The sequence below is a fragment of the Idiotropiscis lumnitzeri genome, chromosome 4 (assembly GCF_059441095.1).
Source record: "Idiotropiscis lumnitzeri isolate Australia: NSW breed Sydney's pygmy pipehorse chromosome 4, RoL_Ilum_1.0, whole genome shotgun sequence".
Lineage (NCBI taxonomy): Eukaryota > Metazoa > Chordata > Actinopteri > Syngnathiformes > Syngnathidae > Idiotropiscis > Idiotropiscis lumnitzeri.
In genome coordinates, this window is record NC_142394.1 from 29,401,304 (window position 1) to 29,424,726 (window position 23,423).

Below are 23,423 nucleotides of genomic sequence, written 5' to 3' on the forward strand. Positions count from 1 at the left end.
AAAGTCAATTCACTCCGCCGAGCCTAAATGGATCATTGAAATGAGCAAGCAAAGTCCGATTACTGTCTCCATTGCTCATCTATCGGGCGCATGGGAAGTTGGGAGGGGGTCATGGTAAAAGCGCATGACAGTGAGAGAGATTACGCGCGGCACGTCTCATGCAGGACTAAGGCACACCTAAGGGGTACATACCCCCCCCCCCGCGACCCCGCAAGATGGCTTGCTAAAAATTCCAGCAACTGAGCTACGCTAACTTGAAGCCAAGTGGAAAGGCAAAACGTATTTGGTATTTGATGCCTGACACCACACTGCCTTCTGTCGTATGGCGTTCCGCAGGGTTCAATTTCGGGGCCCTTGTTGTTTTTATTGTATTTGCTGAACCTGGCTTGCGTCTAAAGAAGCAAGGTATTTCCCTTCACTGCTATGCAGATGACAGATCTATGTCCTGCTAAGCAAAAAGGACGACTTTGACTTAAGGGCACATTGGAAAAACAAAACAAAAATCAAAGCCTGGATGGCACTCAAGTTCTTTCACTTTAATGTAAGAAAAAGCAAAGGTTAGGGTGGTGTTTGGTACCAGTGGACCTCGCACATCTCACCCTGTTGACTTGGACCCCAAAGTCTCTTATCTAAACCCAACAGTCTTGAATTTGGGTTTTAATTGGACCGGCCAATTGGTGCTGTTGTTCAATCCATTTTTTCAAATGATTTTTAATCTTATGCGGCTGAAGTAAAGCATCTCCTTTCACAACAGTCATGCATGATTTTATTCTATCTGGGTTGGATTTCTGTGAGTCACTTCATTTTGGAGTCAGCCAGTCCTCCCTCAAGTTGGTCCAAAATTCTGCTGCTCGCCTCCTAACTGGACCTCGTAGGAGGGAGCACATAACTCCAATTCTGGCCTCTTTTAGATTATTTTATTTTTCTTTACATCTTCAAATTGTCTCGTCCGACCTTATACGTTAGCGAACCAGATGCTACGAAAGGTATCTAGGACAAGAAGCTGTTTTGGAAGGCAAAGAAGTAGAACGTGAATGTTAAATGTTTGCATTTGGAACCAGAAACACCTTTTGGATTTTTTGTCTTCACAAAACAAGAGTCCAGTTTCTTCCAATCACCTCGGGGCGCACTAAGCCAGGCCGTGATCCACAAAAAGAGAAACGGACACAATCAAGCGGTTCGCTCATGTTCGAATGAAGTCCAATTGTGAAGGCAAGTCTCTTGGGTTCCATCTCGGGGTGAAACGGATGAGGGGGAGGATTAGAAAATTCGTGTCTGGAATTATGCAGGAAGACACACCATGACACAGATGAGAAGGTCTCTCGCCACTAAATGGAGTCTCAGCGAACAAAGTTCTCAAGACACCAGGACGGTTAATGGATTTAGTTCAATTAATCAAATTGTCGTCGGGCAAAAATGCGATTCATCGGCCTCGTGATTTGGCTGCAAAACGCACACACTCGCTCACACACACAAACGCAGAATTGCTTTTTGTGCATATTTTTTCCTTCTAGAGAAGCAACTGAGCCTGGCAGAAGGAATAGATGAGCGCAATGATTTAAGGGATTCTTTTTGGGGGGGGGCAAGGGGGGGCATCGACAGTCATATATCATATTTTATTGCAACGGGCTGACACCCCATCTTCAATTATTCAGGTATGAGTTTTTTTTTTTTCTTCTCACTTAATCTGTACGTCTCCGTGGCAACGTCGCAGCAGCATCATCGCGGCTACGGGGCCCTCCGTTACCGCGTTAGCATCGAGCGGCTCCCGATGGATCTGGAAAGGAAATTGAAATATTGCAAGATGGCGAGGTGCGTGCGCGATCGGGGCCGCCGCACGGAGATGGATGGCGCTGCGGATGGAATAATTATGAGCGCACAGGCGGCAACCACGCCCAGGAAGCCCGCCGCTAACGAGGCAGCCATGAGAAGTTGACATGCCGGAGCGTCGCCAAAACGCTCAATCTGGAAGAACTAATTAGCGTCGTTTCCAAAGCAGAATTTGATCTTTCAAGACAAAGAATATCGCGTTCCCTGAGCACCAAACGTCGAGACTGAGAAGCGGATTTTCATGGTCAAATAATATGCGAATCGCTGCTGAAACGTGTTAACGGGTTTCAACAGAACCAGCATTTTTTTTTTTTTTATGATTCAAGTGAGTAATTCCTGACTTCCTAGCAGTCCCCGGTGCATTTCAAGTCCTGCGCTAAAGGAAGCAAAATACGCGACGTGAAGCCTGCACTTTGTCTGCGTGCTCCAAGCTAACCAGGAACCAACGCGAGGCCTCTCCATGCAGAACCCCCCCCCCCAACCCCTCCCATCGATCAAGCATGACTCTGCAGGAGCCGGATGAACGCCTCTCGCTATGATTTATGAGGAACCCGCCCCCCCCACTACTCGGCTCTTCAGAACCTACATGAGGTCCTAATAGGTTCCTGACGTTGTCTTTGTGCAAGATTGACTGTCGCCCGCCGTTATAAGTCACGTTCAAACCAGCACCAATACAAATAAAAGAATGTGCCTTTAACTCATTAACTGCCATTGACGGCTAAAGACGTCAAAGATTTTTTTTTTTTAACTCGGCTGGTAGTGAATGAGTTAAATAAAAATATCATTTCTGGTAGAGTATTGAAAAAAAAATGTGTTAATGTTCAGAGAGCAGGTGTGCACTCAAAAGAAAAAAAGTCAAATAGACTGCGGACTCGTCCCATCACAGACAGATTTAAAAAAAAAAAAATCCACACTGCTAGTGAACCTTAGTGGATCGAAAGATGGCGGCAGTTTGGCCTTTGATGAACTTATTTGAAGTTAAACTAGTGACCACTTGACGATTGTGGTGACCCAGTTTCTGCATTTATAGGGAAGGAGAGAAAAGGACCTTCCCCGAATTGATCGAGCAAAAAAATTCAATTCAATTCGGGGGAAATAAAGCGGTCGTCTCCATCCTATGATTGATTCTTAAGTCTGCTAAAGTCCACATCCAGTGGTACCTTGACTTACAAGTTGAATTCATTCCGTGACCGAGCTCCCAACTCAAGTGAATGAATTGTCCCAATTGTAATCTTTTGGAAGGTCATTCATAGGTTCCAGCTCCCAAAAAGAGAAAGAAAAAAAAAAGCTCTGGATTGTATAAAAAGTTGCAGTTGGGGAAGGAGCCGGTTCCAGTGGGACGAGGGGGGCGGGTGACACCCACCCAGGGCTCCTCCGCCAGAGAGGAAAGGACACCAACACCTTTTCAGAAGTCACCATCATATTTAGGCAGTGTAGTCACGCCACCAATCAGAGACGTCTTCTCATTTTGGGAAACAAGGAAAATCGGAAACATTATTTGAGAAGGGAGGAATATACGGTAAGAGCGTCCGGCCTGGTTGCGTAACTACGAAAAAATGTTCACATCAGTCAGTTCGTTTCCTTGTATCTCAAGGTACCACATAAAAAGCACCACACGTGACCCAAAAAAAAAAAAAACTTTAAAATGAGGAATAAGAAATTAATTGATGACAATTTGCTAAGCCCCTCCCCTTCAAGAGTGATTGGCCAATCACAGCTTTGCATGAATTTCAACCACATTCAAGAGCCGTGCGTGTGCGAACGGTGATTGGACCGACTGCCAGGGGGGAGGGCTTAGCACAAAGTCACGCCTCCTTTTACTCCCTTGGCCCCTCCCACCCAGCAGCCCAGCACTCACCATCCTCCGTGGGCACGTAGACGTTGAGATAGAGGCAGTCCTCGCTCTGGTTCTGGATGTACCCGGCCGCCACGTCCAGGTTGTCCGTGAACCACACGGGCAGCATGATCTCCGGCAGCACCCCGTGCACATTTTGGGGGCACACGGGCGCAAACTGGGTGGCGTTGCGGATCTCCTGCCACGAGCCGGGGGCTTCGGGTGGCTGAAAGCGCCGGTCGCCGATGGGCGCCGTGGCGTAGGGCACGCCCAGGTACTGCTCCACCGGGCCCAGGATCTCGTTGTTCAGGTCCTTCTTGATCCCTCGGAGCTTGCCGTAGTTGGTGGTGACGACGGGGTGCTTGGGGGGCTCCACTTTTTGAGCGGCGGCCCCGCTTAAGAGGAGGGCCAAGCCCAGCTGCATGTACCAGTCTGCCATGAGCGACTTTTGTCTTTTTCGTTCACTTGCAAGTGGAAAGAGGCGCATGGCTGCTTATAGAATAATCAAAAGGTCGTAGTCCAAAGGGGAATGACTAAAAGAACGAGCAGGGCCCCGTGAAGGTCATGTGGAGGATGCGGCGGGCGGGCCTCTGTGGGGTTGCCAGGTCAGTGCTGCATGCGTGCCAAGACCGTCCCAGTCGCTTCCGCAGCCACGGTTCTGTTACGTTCCATCCCTCTGCGCGCCGTCCTGGAGATTTCATCCACGTCGGCACCTGCACTGAGATACAAAACCATGAAAATACAAAAAGAATCATTAGCTGCCATCTGAGAAGGGACCTGAAAGGAGCCAAGTTACCCTGAAGTGGCGGGCCGTGAATTTCAGATTAACATCATTTTTGACACCACGGCTGGACAAATAATATATGGAAACACACACAGTACTGAGAGGGTGTTGGACGATCTAGCTTCTCTAGAAAGTTCCGTCTTGAAAATGGCCTGGCAAGTGTATCTTCAATGAATCCACACTTTTCCCTCCTTCGATCATTGTGGTTTAAAAAAAAAAAAGCAAGAATACATTTCAGATTTTCGAACGGGCGCCAGTTACGACTTTCGGACGATTGTATCTGAAGCCCTCGGACAAATAGTGCGTGCTACTGGTATTGTGAAATCTGCCTGGCAACACGAGCTATCTGAATTCTGATTGGCTAAAAACTCTCAAGACTAGGATATAATATGACATCAATGTGAAGAATACGATCATGATTTCTTGACGTTCGGCCCGCAGAGGAGACCTAGATGGCCTTGACCGCCCACCACTGCTGAACTGGTTGCCAGCCAATCACAGGGCACGCATAGACCAACAACTATCCACGCTCACAGTCACACCTCGTGGCAATTTCCAGTGTTCAATCAACCTGCCATGCATGTTTTTGGAACGTGGGAGGAAACCGGAGTACCCGGAGAAAACCCACAAGGCACGGGGAGAACACGCAAACGCCACACAGGAAGGCCGGCGCCGGAATCGATCCCACGACCTCCGCACTGTGAGGCCATCGTGCTAACCAATCGTCCACCGTGCCGCCCCATCCGGGTTCATTTAAGGAAAATCCTTTCGGTAGCACCGCTAAAAATAAAACCGGCCATTGCTATCGTGTCATGTGACCTGGGGGACCTCCTGCAGAGAGAGTTGACTCTGCCAACGCACGTGCTTTATGCACCGCGGCCCTAATTTGGACTCATTTAAACGTGTCCCGCTGTAACCTGCATGAGGACAGCCGGACTATTTTGAAGACGCAAACGATGGCGACATCGTCGGAGGTGAGGTCAGCGGTACGCCGCAGCTTCGTTTGTCGCGACGAGCATGCACGAGCGCATGCAAATGAGCGCCTCGGAGCTGCACATCCATTCATGTAATCTTCAGCGCAAATCCTCATGTGACACGGCCCGTCACAAACGCAAGGAGGAGATTACAGTGTCATAATAACATTGTTGGCCGCTTACGTAACGGCCGTGGATGCGGGAAACAACCGTTCGCAATGTTTATGCGCGACGAGAGCTCTTTGCCAATTGCGACGCTTCCTCTTTGCTTTATCGCGCGGCTTTAATGGCCCAATTTAAAGTTGCCATTAAGCGCATAATTGCATCACCCGAACCCACTGGAGCAACTTTACGTCGTCGTCTTACATCCCCCTGCGCCTCTTTCCCACTGCTCATCGAACATTTTGCGTTTAAAAGTCCAACGCCCTGAGTGCGGGTGTTTGCTAACACTTTTTTTCAGACCCAAAGAAGCAAGTATGTTCACTCGTTGAGAACTCACAGATACCAATGAAACTTTTCTTTTCCTGACACAGAGAAAGATGTTTCAACATGCCGCAGTATAGTGCCATTTCCCTCAAGTATCGGCGGCTAGTATCGGCAGACCCCATGAGGCCTCGATACCTTAAAATAAGTCCGGTATCGGCCTGATATGACAATCTGCCGTTGCGTTTTGCCCATATCTCGTCCTGTGGCGAGATCACAGACAATTCAAGGCCTCTCACCCACTTGGGGGGGGGCTTATTCATGTCATTTTTTTGTACGATAACATTTCTCCTATATAGACCAGGTGTAAAAAAAATAAATAAAAATAAAAATAAAGGGGGGGGGGGGGGGGCTTATTGAAGCTTAAAACCTGTGGCGTTCTTTCGGTACAGTGCGTTCAGCCCAAATGGATCTGCAGCACCTGCTTTTGTTTTTCTCTGCATCCCCTTCCCCCCAGACAAGCAAGTAGACAAATACAAAAAAAAAAAAAAAAAGTGAGTGAGTTTCATTTATTTTATAATACATCGTGAGTCATACTCCCAGACGTGCACGGGGCATCTGAGGCTTTTGATGCAAATTGGCTCCATTTAGCAGACATAATTGATCCAGCTTGTGTGCTCACAGCGGGCAAGCAGAAGTGATTGATGAGGCGCAGACGTAGGGAGAAAGATGGCGGACCTGAGACCCCGGCTGAAATATGTCCACAAATGCTACACCAAACCGCACAAGTTGACCGGATGAGATGCACAGTGGGTTGACCTTTCGCCGACCCCTGCCATCGCAGCGCAGCCTCCGGGTGACGGCTTGCATCGGAATACATTTCTCCACACGCCGACTGCGTTGCTGCGAGGTTGCGAATGTGGAACATATTTTGGGATTCTGATTCAAAGGGTCACCATGGGAAGCATCCCGTGCTAAGGTGAACGCTTCATGTTATCTGAGGATGTTTAAAAAAAAAAAAAATATTAAAGCCCAATGATTATTCAGCTGGTCGGTTTCTTCGTCTGGGATTAAAATCTGCAAATATATGCTGATGTTTCACCCCCACATTAATGCTTACAACATAAGAGAAAAATGACATTCACATATATATATATATTCCCGCCTAAAAATTTGGGCAAATGTATTATTGTTCATTTTTTGCCGGTTTTTCACTCTATTGTGAAGTTAAACAAATACTAACGGACAAAATATTGTTAAACAGTCAAATATTCTACCTATAATTCAGATCGTTATTGTTTTAAGCATTAAGGGACATAAAAAAAGTAATTTTATTCATTATATGTGTTTGAAGTTAATCAGCAGATTAATTGGTTATCAGAGTTTAATTCTACCAAATATTGGAATTGGCAAAAAAATAATAGAATAAAAAATATATTGATCAGGTATAATCCTTTTCATTTAAGTAGTTGTACTTTATTACTTGGCACTAATGGTCACTTGTATTAATTTACTATTTATTCAGCTGTACGTTGTATGTTTAATTCAACCAAAGAACTTTGCCTTAACAACGCCCCCATTAGCTTGATGCTAACAAATAGAAAACGTCATTGACGACCTGACGATTAGCATTGCTGGTGCCATTGTAAATTAGAACCATTTAAGAAATTATAATCTAAATATTTACATGTCTTCATCCTTAACGAAAAAAAAAAGACAGCATAATAAATGGCGATTGTCTGTATGACATCATTACACTGCCTCCTGCTGGCCAAGGCAGGAACACCCAAAACAGACGGAAGCAACGAATCACGACTGATTCATTATTTCCATTCTATCTGCCGATGTTTTTACGCTACATTTTTATGTTCCATCTTTTCATTGGCAGGATACATTTTATTCCATTTCGGGGGTTAAGAAGCAGTTGCCTCCTCTTTCCAATTACTGCGCCATCCACACCTCAAGGCGAAGCGAGCCAGTTGGCAAACGCCGCAACGTTAATCACACAACATTTTGAGTCTCCTGCTGTTTAGCCCGGCCTCTCCCTCACTCCTCTCCTCCCTCCCCCCTCCTCCCCCATCAGCCGCCAAACTCAGCAGCATCTGGCGAGCTTGCTCAAAGGCACATCAAGTCCTCGTTTTCCGATCGCTCGCATGACGTGTTTTACAGTCGCGAGGGTGCTCATTTGTTTTAGCAAATTAGCAGCGTGGTTTTTTTTCCCTCCCCCCCCTCGACTCGTTTGGATTCTTGTTTTTCTTCTTTTTGTCGCAAGAAATGGCGACTCTTTGGCTTTTATAAGAATAAAATATGTCCCAAAAGTCACCACACTCTTTCTTTTTTTTTCTTATTATTTTGTTTCAGGTATCATTCGGCCACCTTTCCTGTGGCTTGCTAACAGACACAAGAGCAGTTTGACAAAATTGCCGCCAGCAAGAAGTTTGTCAGCACCAGTTTGAGGAACGTTCTCACACTGTTCCAACTTTGTAAATTTCTCAAAACGGGACACTCTGCTACGACCACGACAGATGAAAACTGAACTCCTCGAGGAGGAGTTTGAGCAAAGCTGGAGAAAGTCTCTCCGCAGGGCGACGGATGATTCGGACAGTGATGGAGGCTTATTTGTCGCCAAGGTTATTATGGTTAACGAAAACTAGCGAAATAAATGCAACTTAAATTGAAAAACCATTTTGCTTAAAGGGCAAAAAGGAAAAGGCTTGAAAAAAATGTTAGAATGAAAAAAAAAAAAATTAAAAAAAAAAAATAAAAAAAAAAAATATATACACATGTATATATTTATATATATATATTATAAAACTGAGCAAAAATTAATTATAATGAAAAGTCCTTATTTTTCATTTTTATCAATTAACAAGTTAATAAACGATAAATTAATTAATTAATTAATTAATAAGCTTCTTTTTATTTTGGTATGTCCGTACAGAAGAAGGAAGGTCAAACAATTATTTGAGAATTGGAGTTTAATTAACTTTACTACACAATACTTGCTGACCTTGTTTTTTTCATCTTGCGACAAATACTCCATATATTAAAAAATAAAATAAAATAAAACTAAGCATTCCTGAAAAAAATAAAACCCCATAAACACAAACAAAATTGCTCTCAAAAATAACTACAACTAACTGAATTTAAAAGAAAAATAGTCAAAACAAAATAAAACCTAACAATCATGAAAAATCCAAAACTAGAAGAACCCTGCCTGTAGCGACATCAGGTCGGTGAAATCAGAATGCCCTTTATTGCCATTGTCAGTGCACGCGATTGGAGAGCCAGTCTAATAAATTAAATTAATTATAAAATAAATACTTCAATAAAAAATAAATTGGAAATTAAATGCTTCAATGGGAAGATTATGACATTCAAGGGACTAACGTATACAACACATCCAGAAAAAGCGACGAAAAATGACATATTTATGTTTTGCTTATCAATTATAAAAGAAAAAAAAAATCACCCGCCCTGAATCTACACCACCAATTAAATCCTTGTTAGACCGCGTTGGGTAAATGTTCACAAAACCGACAAGCGGCCAACTTACAGGAAGTGCTGCAATTACTTGCATGGAGATCAAATCATTTGGGCCGAGCAAAGGTTGGATGCGTCACCTCGTACTCAATTAGGACCCCGAATGCTGCAGTTGGCCGTAATTAATGTGTGAGCAGACTTTAATTAGCACGGAGGCTGCCTGACATTAGTCACCGCCTCTCCAAGACTGACACTTCACCACCGAGGCACATATGCAGACTTGCTGGGTGGGCTTCGGCGAGGATCAAGAGGGAGTCCAATGACATCCCGGCAGAACTGTTTTGCGCTGGGTCACCGATTAAAACGTTCAAATTGCGTTTAGCGGGCCAACCGCGGATGACTCTGTGCATGTGCGCGCGCGCGTGTGTGTGCGTACGTGTGAGCTAGACCATCACTGGGAACAATTAACTCGGCTGACCCGGTCGCCACGGCGACAGCTGCAGCCACTGTGACAGGGCAGCCTGTCAAATAGGCTGGCCGATTATACAGACGGCAGAAGACAAAACCCCCCGCTCCCCCCCTCCGTCGTATATACCGCACTGGATTAAGCTTTGTGCTCTTAATTTAAATGTAGCACCTGTGCATGCAGACTAAACGCTCGCTTTTGTGTCACGCCTGTAAAAATGTGTCTTCACACGAGAGGTCGGCTGTTTGTTAGCACCCCTGACGTCTCTGACGGATTGACTCCTTGATGTGAGTGGAAGTGTGAACAGCGAGGGTGGCGGCGAGCATCATCTCCTTCTCATGCTCCAGAGGAGAATGAAAGGCATGCGCACATACACACACACGCACGCGCACACACACTCAAACATGAACAGATGCCAGCTGTGACATCAGTGGCATTTAAAAAAAATAAATAAATAAATGACGAGCGAAGACGGATGCGCAAAACAAGAATCAATACAGCAATGCGATTAGTCGTTCTTTGCGGAAGATCAAGAATATATGACAGTAAAATCCTGTGCATAATACGCATTGTTAATCCCAAATAATCATCCAAAAATGTCAGACAAGTATAGACGGCTGTTAATATGACACGAAAATATTTTTCACCTTGTTTAGAGGTTTACCAGCGCGGAGACCGGTGGCGGGCGGTCAAGGCCTTCAAGGCCTCCTCTGCTGGCCGAACATAATCAAGAAAAAATGATCATATTCTTCACATTGATGTCATATTATATCCTAGTGTTGTATTTTTAGGTGAGAGTTTTTATCCAATCAGAATTCAGCTAGCTCGTGTTGCCGGGCAGATTTCATAATACCAGGAGCGCACACTATTCGTCTGAGACCTTCAGATACAATCGAGTGGGCATCTCTTCTGTCGCAGCCAGTGAGCTTTTCTGAGACGACGGACGGTTGCGATAGCCAATCAGATCACGAGTTGGTGACAGTGAGCCTTCTCGCTGGCCTTACGCTGAAGGTGATGAACGTGGCCTGTGATTGGGGCAGCGCTATGCGGAATCGACACACCCGGAAGTCCTAACTGGCGACCGTTCGAAAATCTAAAATTTATTCTTGCTTTTTTTAAACCACAACGGCCGAAGGAGGGAAACGTGTGGATTTAATTGCAGATACACTTGCGATTTTTAAGACGGACCTTATATTATATTATTTGTCCAGCCGTGGTGTCATAAATGATGTCAATATGAGGGGAATTGATTCAAGTCGGACCAAGTAGGACTTCCCTGAAGGCCGACGTGTGAAATGCACGGCCCGCCACTGGCGTAGACAGTCTCAAGGCATGACAGCAACGATAGTTCCAAGCTACGCATCATGCCGCCAATACGCGAAGAAAATAAACGTGCCCCAACCAAATAATAACCAGACATCAATGCCTTGGTCGGCTTTTATTTTGAAGTCGTTCCCGGCAGCGTGTCGCGGCATAAAGGCGGACTTGACTCATTTTCCAGACCCTGAGGCCTTGCCATCACAAATTTGCTACCGACTTTAACGACACAATGGCCTCTTGAAATAACGTTCAATCCCCGATTAAGGGCGCTAAAAACAAAAAAAAAACGACTTTATTACGCTGACACGGTATCTACGACGCCTGTTGCCAGCGTTTAGCTTGGCATGCTCGTTACAACCACTCAACATTTTTTTTTTTTTTAAACAGCATATTTATTGTCTACGGCTCAGTTCAATGCATTGCTTTAGGGCCTACGGCGCGACAACAAGGATGCTATTTAGTGTTCGCAATAAGATAGCGAACATACGGCAACGTTATGAGCCTCGCAAGTGAGTCATTAATTCAAAATGAATATCTTTGAGCAAATTATTGTCGTGATGAAGTATCCTTTGGACAACCCCCTCGGAACTTTTTCCCATCTTGGCAAAGGCGGAATTGGTGGCACCGCTTCTGCTTACTTAATGTGATGTCCGCTGAGAGTACACGATCACAACGCACGAATACAAAGCTCCTGTCTGATTGCGCGCCGCCCACACAGCCTGGCTGATGCCTTTTTTTGCGAGTGTGTGTGTGTGTGTGTGTCACACTTCCTTCAAAGTGTTGCTATAAATAGACGCAACGTGCCAAGCTACGCAGCGTGATGCGTTATATAACCTCGAAACGCGCACGAACACAGACCAGGATAAGCCAAGTTGCGGGCCGCTGCACGGGCCGACGCACCCGCCTTCTCCTTGCGATCGAAGGTTTTTCGGTTTCTCTTAGTCGGTTGCGCCATTTCAGTTCCGTGATGTTCGATTCAGGCCTTCTGTTGTGGTTTGCGTTTGTTTTTGCCGCTTGCAGTGTTGGCGGGCGGCAGAAGGCATGGCTGACCTACATTGGCGGAGCTGCAGAAGAGCACACCTGAATTCCGGCGGTTTTGATCGCGCTTCCCAATGTTTTTGTTTTTTTGTTTGTTTTTTTTTTTTGGTCCTCAGCCGTCAAATGGACCACGACAGGAGGTGACTGCCACAGATGAATAGATTTGTCAAGTACGACTTTCAACTTGAACAGCGTTTTATTTTTCCAGGGCCGTTACCGATTATTAGTAGTCATGGAGGACAATAACTGATATTTTAAGCTGATATTTGGGAAAAAAAAGGGGTAAAATGGTGTAAAAATTTGGAAGAAAGCCAAAATAAAACAGAGTTTAATTTATCAGCCTTGAAAATTAAAAAAAAAAAAAAAGCTAAATATCGGCCCCGATAATCGGTCTATCACTAATATATATATATATATATATATATATATATATATATATATGTATATGTGTTCTAAACAGTAATGTACGTTACTCTCATATATTAATTATTTTTACAGTAACGACTATTCAAATGCATTATTCTTCTTCAGAAATTTAAATGACTTAAAAGTCAAGTCATTCGTAAAGTAACTAAGTTACTTTCTCACAGTAACTATGGCAACACTGACTCTGTGTCACTGTCGTTAATGTGAGCTGTGATGGCAAAAAAAACAAGACGGACGTCATTGAGTGAATGGCAAACGACTGTAAAAAAACGCCACACAAAATGGCGGCAATATGGGGGCGGAGCTACTCTTAGTACCGGGAATTTTGCCCAACGATGGCATTTATCAAAGGCATCTGCATTTACTCCAAACCGGGTGACAAGTAACATGAAAATTGAAGGGGACCAAGTGAGGTCCTCGTAAGTGTCATCTTGCATCACGCTCCTATCTTGGCGTCTCGTCTCCCTCCAAATCCTTGTCGTTCCTTCTTTTTGTCCTACAAGATCTCACCTTGGAGTCTCGTTTTAAATCACTTTCATCATTCGCCGCTAATCTGTCAGCCCGCACCACCTGAACGACCCCCCCCCTCCTCTCGTCCCCCACCGCTTCATCCCTTCCTTCCTCTTCAAATTTCCGCAGTGTCGCGGTTCAGCAGACACATGACGCCTGACACTCGGGATGAGCGCAGCAGCACGTGCACGCGCGCACAGCTCGAGTTGCAAACGCTTTCTCCCAAACGTACGATGCCATCTTTCAACCATTGCTCCACTTTGCCACATCCAATATGGCGGCGCCATTGACGTGGAGCGTCAACGCGACTGGGAAGCTATCACAAAACTTTTTCTTTGTCACCGGTCGATGCCGAACAACACGCGGGACCGCAGCGAGCATCGATAGCGACGCGTTTCATCGATCGAGCCTCGATCTGACCGGCCCGCCACTGGAACAATGGCGTATAATCTTGTCCGCTCTCCTTTGAGACGAGAGTACAAGATTATTGGCCTCAGGCCATGCGAGCAATAAAACGCAGTTGCCATCGCCAACGAAATGAGAGGTGGACAATTCCATTCAGAGATTTGTTTCTCAATACATTATGTATGTTTGATGATAAATGCTGAAAACGTGCGTGAAAAAAAAAAAGCAGATTTTTATGGATGAAAGGCATCATTAGAGCGCCTCATTGTCGGCTGCAAGTGCTTGCAGGTCACGGACAGAATGCGGAAGAGAGGGGAAAAAAAATTAAACATGATGGCCAGTTTGGGGCGTCGCGCTTCCATGGTCACACAAGAGCGCCTCGTCGTCAGCTGAGTGCTTGCACGTCAAGGAGAGAAAGATGGATGCGCTAGGTGAGGATTTTTTTATTTATTTTTTTTAATTTTTTTTTTTTTTAAAGTCTGACTTGACAGCCAGCTTTTGGGCTGGGCTTCGGGTCGGTGTGGTTGCTTTAGAGCGCCACGTTGTCACTAAGGTTATTATAGTTAACTATAACTTTAACTAAAACTGTCAAATATGAAATCAAAATGATTTAAAAAAAAATGACATCTTAGGTTTATAAAATTGACCAAAACCTACAACAATACATGAATCAATGAAAAATGGCAAACTTTTCGAATGCTGTTTAAAATATGACGAGCCAGTGGGATGTATTCCAGTCACTGCAGGCATTAGAGTGCCTCGTTGTTGGAAGTAAGTCATGCAAAGAGAGAGACTAATGACCAAAGTCACCCCCCAACCCCCGCCGCCCAAGTCTGACTCGACAGCCAGCATGTGGCTTTGCGCCGGCGTGACTGCGCCTCGTTGTCACGGTGCGGAAAATCCGCGTGGAATATGTTCCAGCCTCGTCAAGCTTCATTTTAGAAATTTGCCAATCATTTCAAACATTCAAAACGAGCCAGGTCGTTAGCATCACTCATCAGCGTTAATTTCAGATTTTTTTTTTCCTCCACTTGGAGTGTGTCCAAACGACAAATTTGTGGGCTTGTTTGTCTGCAACACCCTCGCAACTTTTATACCACCACCACGAACCATTTGTAAAACAAGGCGCTTGTAACCTGCGCACCCGGTGTTTTATTGTCCTAATAAAGCCGCTGTGTCTTCCTCGTTTGTCTGCCTCGCCGAGGTTTCTTAAGCCGGACGGCTAACAGACAAGCGGGCTGATTGAGATAAATGGCGCGGGAGCGATCAACGTGCAGCGGCCATGCATCAGCCCGTCGTGGCAGACGAGCACGATTGATGGAGCAAAAAAAATAAAAATAAATAAATGAATAAATGAAAAGCGTTGCATTTGTCCTCTCCTTCCGACGCCGTCTTTACTATTCACGGCGGAGCCAGCGAGGCTCCCAAACGGCCGGCGCCGCGCTTCTATAAATAAGGATCGATCGGAGGTAAAGTCGACTTTGTTCTCCATCCCAAATCTTTCAAAAAAAAAAAAGAGCCCGGCGGGATCACAAGATCGTCTGCCGGTGAAGTAAATAGAAGAAGAGCGGCGAGGATCGAACCTTTACAAAAGGCCTAGCTTTCTTTGAACCTCAAAATAAAGTCGGTTGATGTTGGCAAATTGCTGACAAGGCGTCCGAGGTCGGTCCGCCAATGTTGCAAAACCATTTTGAAAAATTATTTAATCGTCATTTTTCTCCTTCGATATTGCGATTTCAATTTATGATGTCATTTTTTTTTAAAATTTCCCTTGCATTCATTTTTTAAACACACACAAGCAATAAATCTGTTTGCAATACAATGAAAAATATCAGACGTCTGAGACAAACTGCTTCCGTCTGCGTCGATGGAAGTTATATATTTTTTTTTGTTCAATCAGATTTCAGCCCGTATATGTTGCCATGTCAATCTAATCTGCTCATGCGATTTCAACTATATTAGCTGATTTGATTATCTGATTTTTAATTTGCCTCACAGGGCCAGCTAGCTACCACATATTAAAGGGACCGTGTGGAGAATGTGATCATTTGTCAATGTTCATTCATTTGTCAAAAAAAAAAAAAATTCAATCACATCAACGTACATTATTTTATTTCATTTTTATTTTATTTAATTAAATGAATCTGCGGGTAGTAGTTTCAAGTTGTAATATCACAAATCACCACCAGATGGAAGCCATGTTAAAGTTGTGCTTAAGTTGGGTATAATCATGGCCTAATAAAAACGTGAGTTGGCCTAATCATTTTTTTTGTCAGATTTGGAATGATATGCAGGACAAACAATGAACCTAAAAAAAAAAAATATATATTTTTTTGCGGAGGAGTTTTGTACCGTCCTTAAAGTGTCCTTTTTATGCAATATCTCTCTTGCACTAAAAAATAAAATGTGATTATTATGTTGTTGGCTTCAGCCTTTGTTGTTGGCTTACTGGATCTTTTATACATATGTATTACGAAAATGTAATATTTTAAGAGCACATACTTTGTTTTTGAACTCGCCTATACTTAATCCACGTCAATACCACACAGACGCTGGGCGTCGCCGCAAAAAGTGGAGTTTCATATATTTCGACACCGTTGCTGTTTCACAAGTCGGCCCAAAATGTCTCATTGAATATTTCATGCGCGCGGCCGTCTAACCGAGGCGGGGGCCCAGAGTGCGCCTCCAATTATGCAGGCTTCCACTGCTGAGTCATCAAGGCCGCCACGGGCTGCGGCGCCTCACCTCTGCTCCCCAACCCCGCCGGACTCTTCCTCCTCCTCCTCGCCATCGTCAACTCCCTCGCCGCTGGCGACCTTGCGCGCCCTCACTTTTTGGCAGGGAACGACTCCCAATTGGCCCTTGCGCCGCTCTCCGTCTGTTTAGGTCTGTCTGCCGCCAAATGACATTAAATGCACATTACATGTCGACGTAGAGTCAATTGGAGCAGACAGAAAGCAGAGGGTGGCGCAGTTTTTTTTGGGGGGGGGTCGAAGCGGTATTTAAACGTCTGCATTAGCCCGCTGTTAGACGCAGAGTGCTGCCACCGCTTTGGCACACGACCCACGGATGAATATGCAGAGCGGCTGCAACGACGCGCAAGTGCACGTAGCGCCTCGTTGCTTGTGATGGAATAAAATGGCGGGAATGGGAAGACGGCGGCAAGAGGAATTGGGCTATTGTGCGGCAAAATGGACGCAGGGTTGGAAAAAAAAAACTCAGCTCGTGTGGTTGCCCTGCTGAGAGAGAGCATGCATGTGCACCTCGCGCATGTTAGCATGCTCGCGCAGCATAGCGTAGCGTAGCGTAGCGTAGCGCTTAAGTGCATGTTGGGTATGTCCTTGTTGGGTGCCCTTGAGCGAAGAAGGAAGCGACGGTGCTCTCGCATTGTACGCGGCCCGTGTGTAAAAATAGGACGCACGGGTCTTAAAAGATCCTCCATTCACATTTGCATGCATGACTTCGTCTTTTTCAATCTTGATGAGAGTGGATAGCTCGCATACAATCCAAAGTGGGAGGAGATGAGGTTAGAAAAAATGGGGAACATTATTCTTTGGATTTTTGTTCCAGTTTTCATACCCCCCCCAAAAATGTTTTCGTGTTATACATTGGCAAAAGGTTTATTAACAACGCAAGGCAATAATCGTTCATCTGCCGGCAACATCGACGTAACACTTCCTGTTCTCAAGTCACACTTTCAAAATAAAACAAACGCTTGGTGGCCTTTTAAAAATAATTTTTAGACCATTTGACTGTTTTACATTATCCGATTGTATTTGTGGAACTTAACAGAGTGACAAATCAGCCCAAAAAAAATTCAACAGCAAATTTTAATCAGAGACGGCTTGGTGTCCTAAAATGTATTTTTGATTTCTGAAAAGTCTCTTTTTTTTTTTAAACATATGTTTTTGAGGTGATTTCACTTTTGGTTTATAAGTTTGACTTATCATAAGCCCGCACAATACCGATTTTTCTGAAAAAAAATGTTGCTCAAACTAAACCTTCATTCAGAAATATTCCAAAACATATTCCAAAATTCTTTATGATTGTTATTGGATTATGATTATTATTCTAAATACCTGATGAGGGCATATTTGGATTCATGTAGAAAAGTTTACTTGCATCTCTAATTGAAAAAAGTCCGAAAAACATGTTGAGCAGTGTTGCAAAATATTGGCCGATTAATTCCGTCGGGTCCTGGTGATTATGCAGATGTGCTTTTATTTTGAAGGCCGAGCAGAACGGGAGGCTTGCTGTCATTGCGTCGAGTTGTGGCACCGCGGCGGGCGGATTGCCAAATTTCCAATTTTACCGCACAAAAAACATGGCATCGCCGTCAAATTTCAAAATGAGTCGAGCGAAGAGGATGCGAGTCGCAAGTGGAGACGGTCAAATTCAATGCATGGTGCGCATGTTCGTGTGTGAAACAAACGTGAGAATTTACGAGGTTGACAGAGTCATGACCTATCTTCACTTTTAATCATCTTATCACACGCACGCACACACATTCTCTAACCTTACTCACACTATCTCACGCCACACATTCTCTGAAACTACACACTCACATCTCTCGCCCTCACACACACACATATTTGATCACACTACACACACTCACATTTCTCCCTCTCTCATTGCTTGTCTCTCTCACACATGCACGAATCTTACGCCCCCATCTCTTTCTCTCAGTATCAAACTTTACTCACACACACACACATATTGCTCGCACTGTATATTCTCTCACTCGCACGTCTCCGACACACACACACACACACGCACGCACGCACAAACCTCTCTCACACTGTCATTCACACAAACATTACATTTTCTCTAGCTTTCACACACACGCGCTCACACCTTCTGTCAAAATAAACATGCACTCATATTTCTGGATTTGTCACACACAATCAAATCTTACGCACCTTACTCACACACACTCACAATCTCTTAGGGCTGATATTTGGCACACCTGCATTTTTTAAAATTAATTTTTCAAGGCTGATAAATTAAACACAGTCTCTCTCTCTCTCTCACACACACACATCTCTCTCTCTCACACACTCACATCTCTCTCTCTCTCTCACACACACACACACACATCTCTCTCTCTCTCTCTCACACCTCTCTCACTCACATCTCTCTCTCTCTCTCACGCACACACACACACATCTCTCTCTCTCTCTCTCACACACATCTCTCTCTCTCTCACACACATCTCTCTCTCACACACATCTCTATCTATCTCTCTCTCTCTCACACACACATCTCTCTCTGTCTCTCTCTCTCATCTCATCTCACATTTATTCCCCTTCGCTCAATCTTTTCTTGGTCTTCTTGCCATCCTCAGTAATTCCTCATTTCTCTTGTGTTGACGGCCCTTTTTTTTTTTTCTTGTGTTGACGGCCCTTTTTTTTTTTTTTTTTTTTTTATGGAATTCCTTTGCAGCGACCCGCACCGTCTCAGCCCCAATAACTCAAACAGAGGAACCTTTGATGCATCATTCATGGTTGTGTTCCCTAATGCACTCTCTCTGTCTCTTTCACAGTATCAAATCTCCATCGCGGGCTTTTATCCAGCGTTGCAGCTTTGTCCATTCCCTCTCGCTTTAAGAGTCTCATCTTGTTGCCGCAGCCTCTCTCCCACCTCACCCCCCCTCTTTTTTTTCCCTCCCCATTTCCACCCATGCACCAAAACTCTCCCTTTCAGCTCTTTTTCTTTTACGCTCCCTCATCCTGCATTCCCTCTTGCCATCCCACACATGCTCATTTTTCACCCAGCTCGCAAGTTCCTCCCGTCATCTCTTGCATCCTCCGTCTCCAGCATTCCCCCGAGGTGAGCGGCTGAGCGCTAATGCGCAGGCGCTCGTCAAGTCATCGCTCATCGCCACATGCGTGTAACCTATAGTTCAACATGGAACTTGGAGGTGGCACACATGTTGGTGTGCATGGACTCAAATCAGTCATTATGTGCAGCCATAGGATCATTCTCGCTTGCTGGCTGGTCTCTGCCGTTTTTCCTGCACTGTCAATTTAAAGAGCTTCAAATGCTGATGCGTGCATGATTGGACTTCTGCCGGTCCTGGGATTACGGGATAGTCCTGAGGGAGCGGTTACGTGTAGCAGTTGCAGGATGAAGCAGCTCTGTGCGGCTACACGCTAACTAATTTGCCTCCAGGACTTTCCTGCTCTAAGGTGGTCACGGAAGATAAAGAATATATGAACGTGAGCGCGGATATATATCGAATGTCCAAATGTATTGCTGCACCGTTTGTGCTCCAATATCAGTTGCTTAAGGCAAGAACGTTTTAATGATAGGGTGCATTTCAAAAAGACATTTAAAGGCAACACCTACGGCAAGGAAAGGCAAAATAATTGAAGACATTTTCAAATAAAAGGAAAAAATTAAGATACTTAAAATCAAAGTAGAGAAAGCAAGTAATTTACTTCACGTATTCAAGAACATAAATTTGGAATAACTGACAAGACAAAAGCTCTAAAATGTCTTTATCACAGCTACGCGACACACCGCAGTATTTAGAAATTTAGAAAATAAAACCTTAACAAGGTTTATTTAGTTAATTCTTTTCAAGTTCGGCGGGCGGGATTGAAACATTTAACGGGCCGCATGTGGCCCCCGGGCCGTAGTTTGCCCACACCTGCTCTTACATATCATATGCAGGATTCAGGGCACAAAAGATTGTGCTCCACAACAGCAAGCCAGCAACAAGTACTTGGAAATATGTCATGTCGAGGACGGGATGGGGATCATGATGGCGTAGTGGTTCGCTCGCCTGACTTGTGTGCGGTCAGCGTGGGATCGATTCCCACTCAGTGACGGTGTCTATGTGCCCTGCGACTGGCAAGCGACCAGTTAAGGGCATACTGCACCTTTCAACCAAAGTCAAGCCCCCCCCGCCCGACCTCCCGAGCCTTTATAGGACAAGTGGTGTGGATGATGTCACACACTAAGGGATGGATTCTGTTGATCCACGTTGTTGCGTTTAATGGTTAGCTGAGAAGTGCATTTGTCTGCGCTGCTTATAGCGTTGGCTTTGGAAGACAAATGTGAACAAAAAAAGCACAAGAGCGCCGCAGTTTTGCGCTTGGTGCCCCATTTTTCATCATAGCAAGGCACCACTGCCTGTTTGAAAGTCTTCTCGCTCACCTTGGCTCTCGGAACCCCATCCCCCGGGGGGGTGAACATTTTCCTCTCACGCCTGGAAGAGTCCGATTTAACTTGGGCCTGCAAACGCGCATCTGTCGTGACTGACCTTGAACTCGGGCTCTGACATGACCAAATGGAACAGCGTCACAACTGTTGCCCGGGCAAGACTCCGGGGGTAACGGAGGCACTTGGCGGAGCCGATTATTCCCCAAAACATATTTACCCTCATGCCGCAGTGACAGCGACAGCGAAATGCACCCGAGGCAAGTAAACCGGCGTGCGCGTGACAGGCCGAGCCGCGGGAGCCGGGAGAGCCACTTAGGCGACTTAATGTGCCCAGACGACAAAGAAGAGCGCTCCTCACCCGCAAGAACATTTCCGCTCCCATCCCCACAACAGCGGCAGGTGACACCAAATGCGGCGAGTACAAGAAAACACACATACTTTCACGTTTTTACAATGTCAAACGCGTAAAAAGGAGACGACACGCTTTCCCAGGAGCCATAGCAACAGCCGTGCACCAAATGCGTGCAGCACCTCCTGGGCACGCTGCGCTCTCCTCAGCCCTGCGGGCATGCCGTATCTTTGAATCTTGGAGACCGCATGGGACGCATTTGGCTTTGTGTGTGTTTTCGTGCTATCAGGGAGAATTGTGCCGTGTTGAAAAAGAATCCGTGTAAAAATTGCATCAGGACTAAAAGAGTTTGTAGTGATTTCATTTTTTGGGGGTGATGAGATTTACGACTACTTGGCACACAGCAGGGAGGCACGCGAGCTAATATTGCTCCAAAATCGCCACCAAAATGCAAATGCTCATGACTGGCTATATTTCGGACATTTGGCGACGCTAAAGTCACGTCAACTCGACGGAGACAGACGGCGGCTCACAGCGGCCAGCAGGCAGGGACGGCTTTCGCGAAAAATGAGCCATCTTGGCTGGACCGATACTTTAAAGCATATCCGCGGTAGCCACGGTAACCCCGAATTAGCCACATGAGCGACATTTTCCGAATATTTGTAAACAGTTGGCGATGGGGCGCACGACGTATGCAGTTAAAAGATTTGGACTCTGCTTGTTGATGACATCCTCCCGGCAGGAGGTGATGCTAGGTGTTAAGCTAACTTGCTCCGCGCCAGCTAGCCACCTGCAGCTTGTAGCTGGCGCGGCTAAACTGAAAGCTACACTTCTGGCTAAATCACTCAAGGAGGACAAGGAGTAGTTAATCATACGACACACTGATCGAGAAGTCAACAGCTAACAGCTAATTCAAATGAAATGCAAAACCTGAGAAACTGCGTTAAAGCACAGACTTAATCATAAAGAAATAAATAAAGTAAACCAAACCTCTATTATCCGGGTTGTGGGAGGCATTTTCTCACAGGTATGTAGAACAAATTTGCTCTGTTTTCTTTACGTAATTTAGCAAAACATGTCGGCTAATCTGCTAGCTAACATCAGCTCCAATCCACCGACAAAACAGCACGTCTTTGCTAGTCTCTGATTTTTTTACGATTCCTCAATTTGATGAGTCTTTATAATGCGTATTCCACTCGTGTGGACGGGCGCTTTAAGTCCAGTCATGCCATTTGGTTGTTTATAGGACAGGAAAGGAAAAAAAAGAAAAAGGAGAGAGTCAGGATGGAGCTTGAATATGGAGGCAGGTCCTTGATGACAATGACCTCCTAATTGAGCAAATCTCCGAGCAAAGACACGGCGTCCCACTCCATGTCAGGCACAGGCCAAAAGAAAAGATGGAGAGGAAGGAAGGAGGGGGAGGACGAGTGGGTGGGGGGGGTGGGGGTGAAGCTTTTGAGCCACAAGAGGGCCGCCATGAAAAGGTTGCGCTATGTGAGCCTCATGAATCGAGGGGGTTGTACAAGAGCAGCATTGACCTCCACCCAACTTCTGCGCCGCTTCAAATCCCATGTCCACCATCTCCGTCTTTGGATTTTGGGAAGAAGGGGACAGACTTGAAATATCTTCCGCTGCAAATCACGAGGCCCGGTTTGGCCGAGGGGACCTGGCTGGCACGGCGGCAGCAAATTGCGAAGAGTGAGAGGCGTGAAGAGACGGCAGAGTCTTCTTTAAAGGCCTTTCTGGAAGGGTAATTTATGTGCGCCCTGATCAATGGGTTAATTAAGTGGAGAGGAGAGAAATGGGGAGGGCCAGCAGCACAAGGAGGGGAGGGCGAGGGATAACTGGGACAACCGTTTAGATCTGGAGCACAACCACTCCGCCATGGACGCGTCAAGCCGTAATGAAATGGACCAGCGCCCCCCAATCAGCCTCCCGGGGGAAATTGTTGGCGTTAGTGACGATGTCAGCTGGACGATCAATACGCCGTTGCCTGCTTTGGATTTGTCAAAGTCTTGTAAAAATAAGATGTCAAGGAGGCAATCCGTGGGGCGGTCTCGGGGAGACCTTTGGAATAAATCAATTGCGATATATTTACTCATCAACAAAATTCTCGACGGGAAGGAAGAGGAAGTGTCAGGCCGACCGAGGTTTGAATCGGTTTCCTATTTGACTGGCGGACCTTTTGCGGTCGTCTAGGTTGCACTGAGTCTCGCTCTGACTCTTTGTCGTACGGTGTCCCACAAGGCTCCGTTTTGGGGCCCTTGCTGTTTTCGTTTTACTTGCTGCCCCTAGTCGCCATCCTACGAAAACATGAAATTTCCTTCCATTGCTATGCTGATGAATGTCCCGCTGAGCTAAAAAGACTCCTAGACGGAATCCAAATCTGGGTGTCATGAATTTCATGAAAAGAA

The 23,423-nt window shown here is 45.5% G+C and overlaps 1 protein-coding gene across 2 annotated transcripts in view; it reads right to left on the reverse strand.

The window, feature by feature from the left end:
• The window catches only part of nlgn2a (neuroligin 2a), a 69,899-nt gene that overhangs the window by 40,476 nt on the left and 6,000 nt on the right, over positions 1–23,423 (reverse strand). For both annotated transcript variants that reach the window (XM_088292839.1, XM_088292838.1), the window contains exon 2: positions 3,689–4,382. In XM_088292839.1, the coding sequence (XP_088148965.1) occupies positions 3,689–4,151 (463 nt within the window). In that variant the 5' untranslated portion in view covers positions 4,152–4,382. The remainder of the gene's footprint in view (positions 1–3,688; positions 4,383–23,423) is intronic.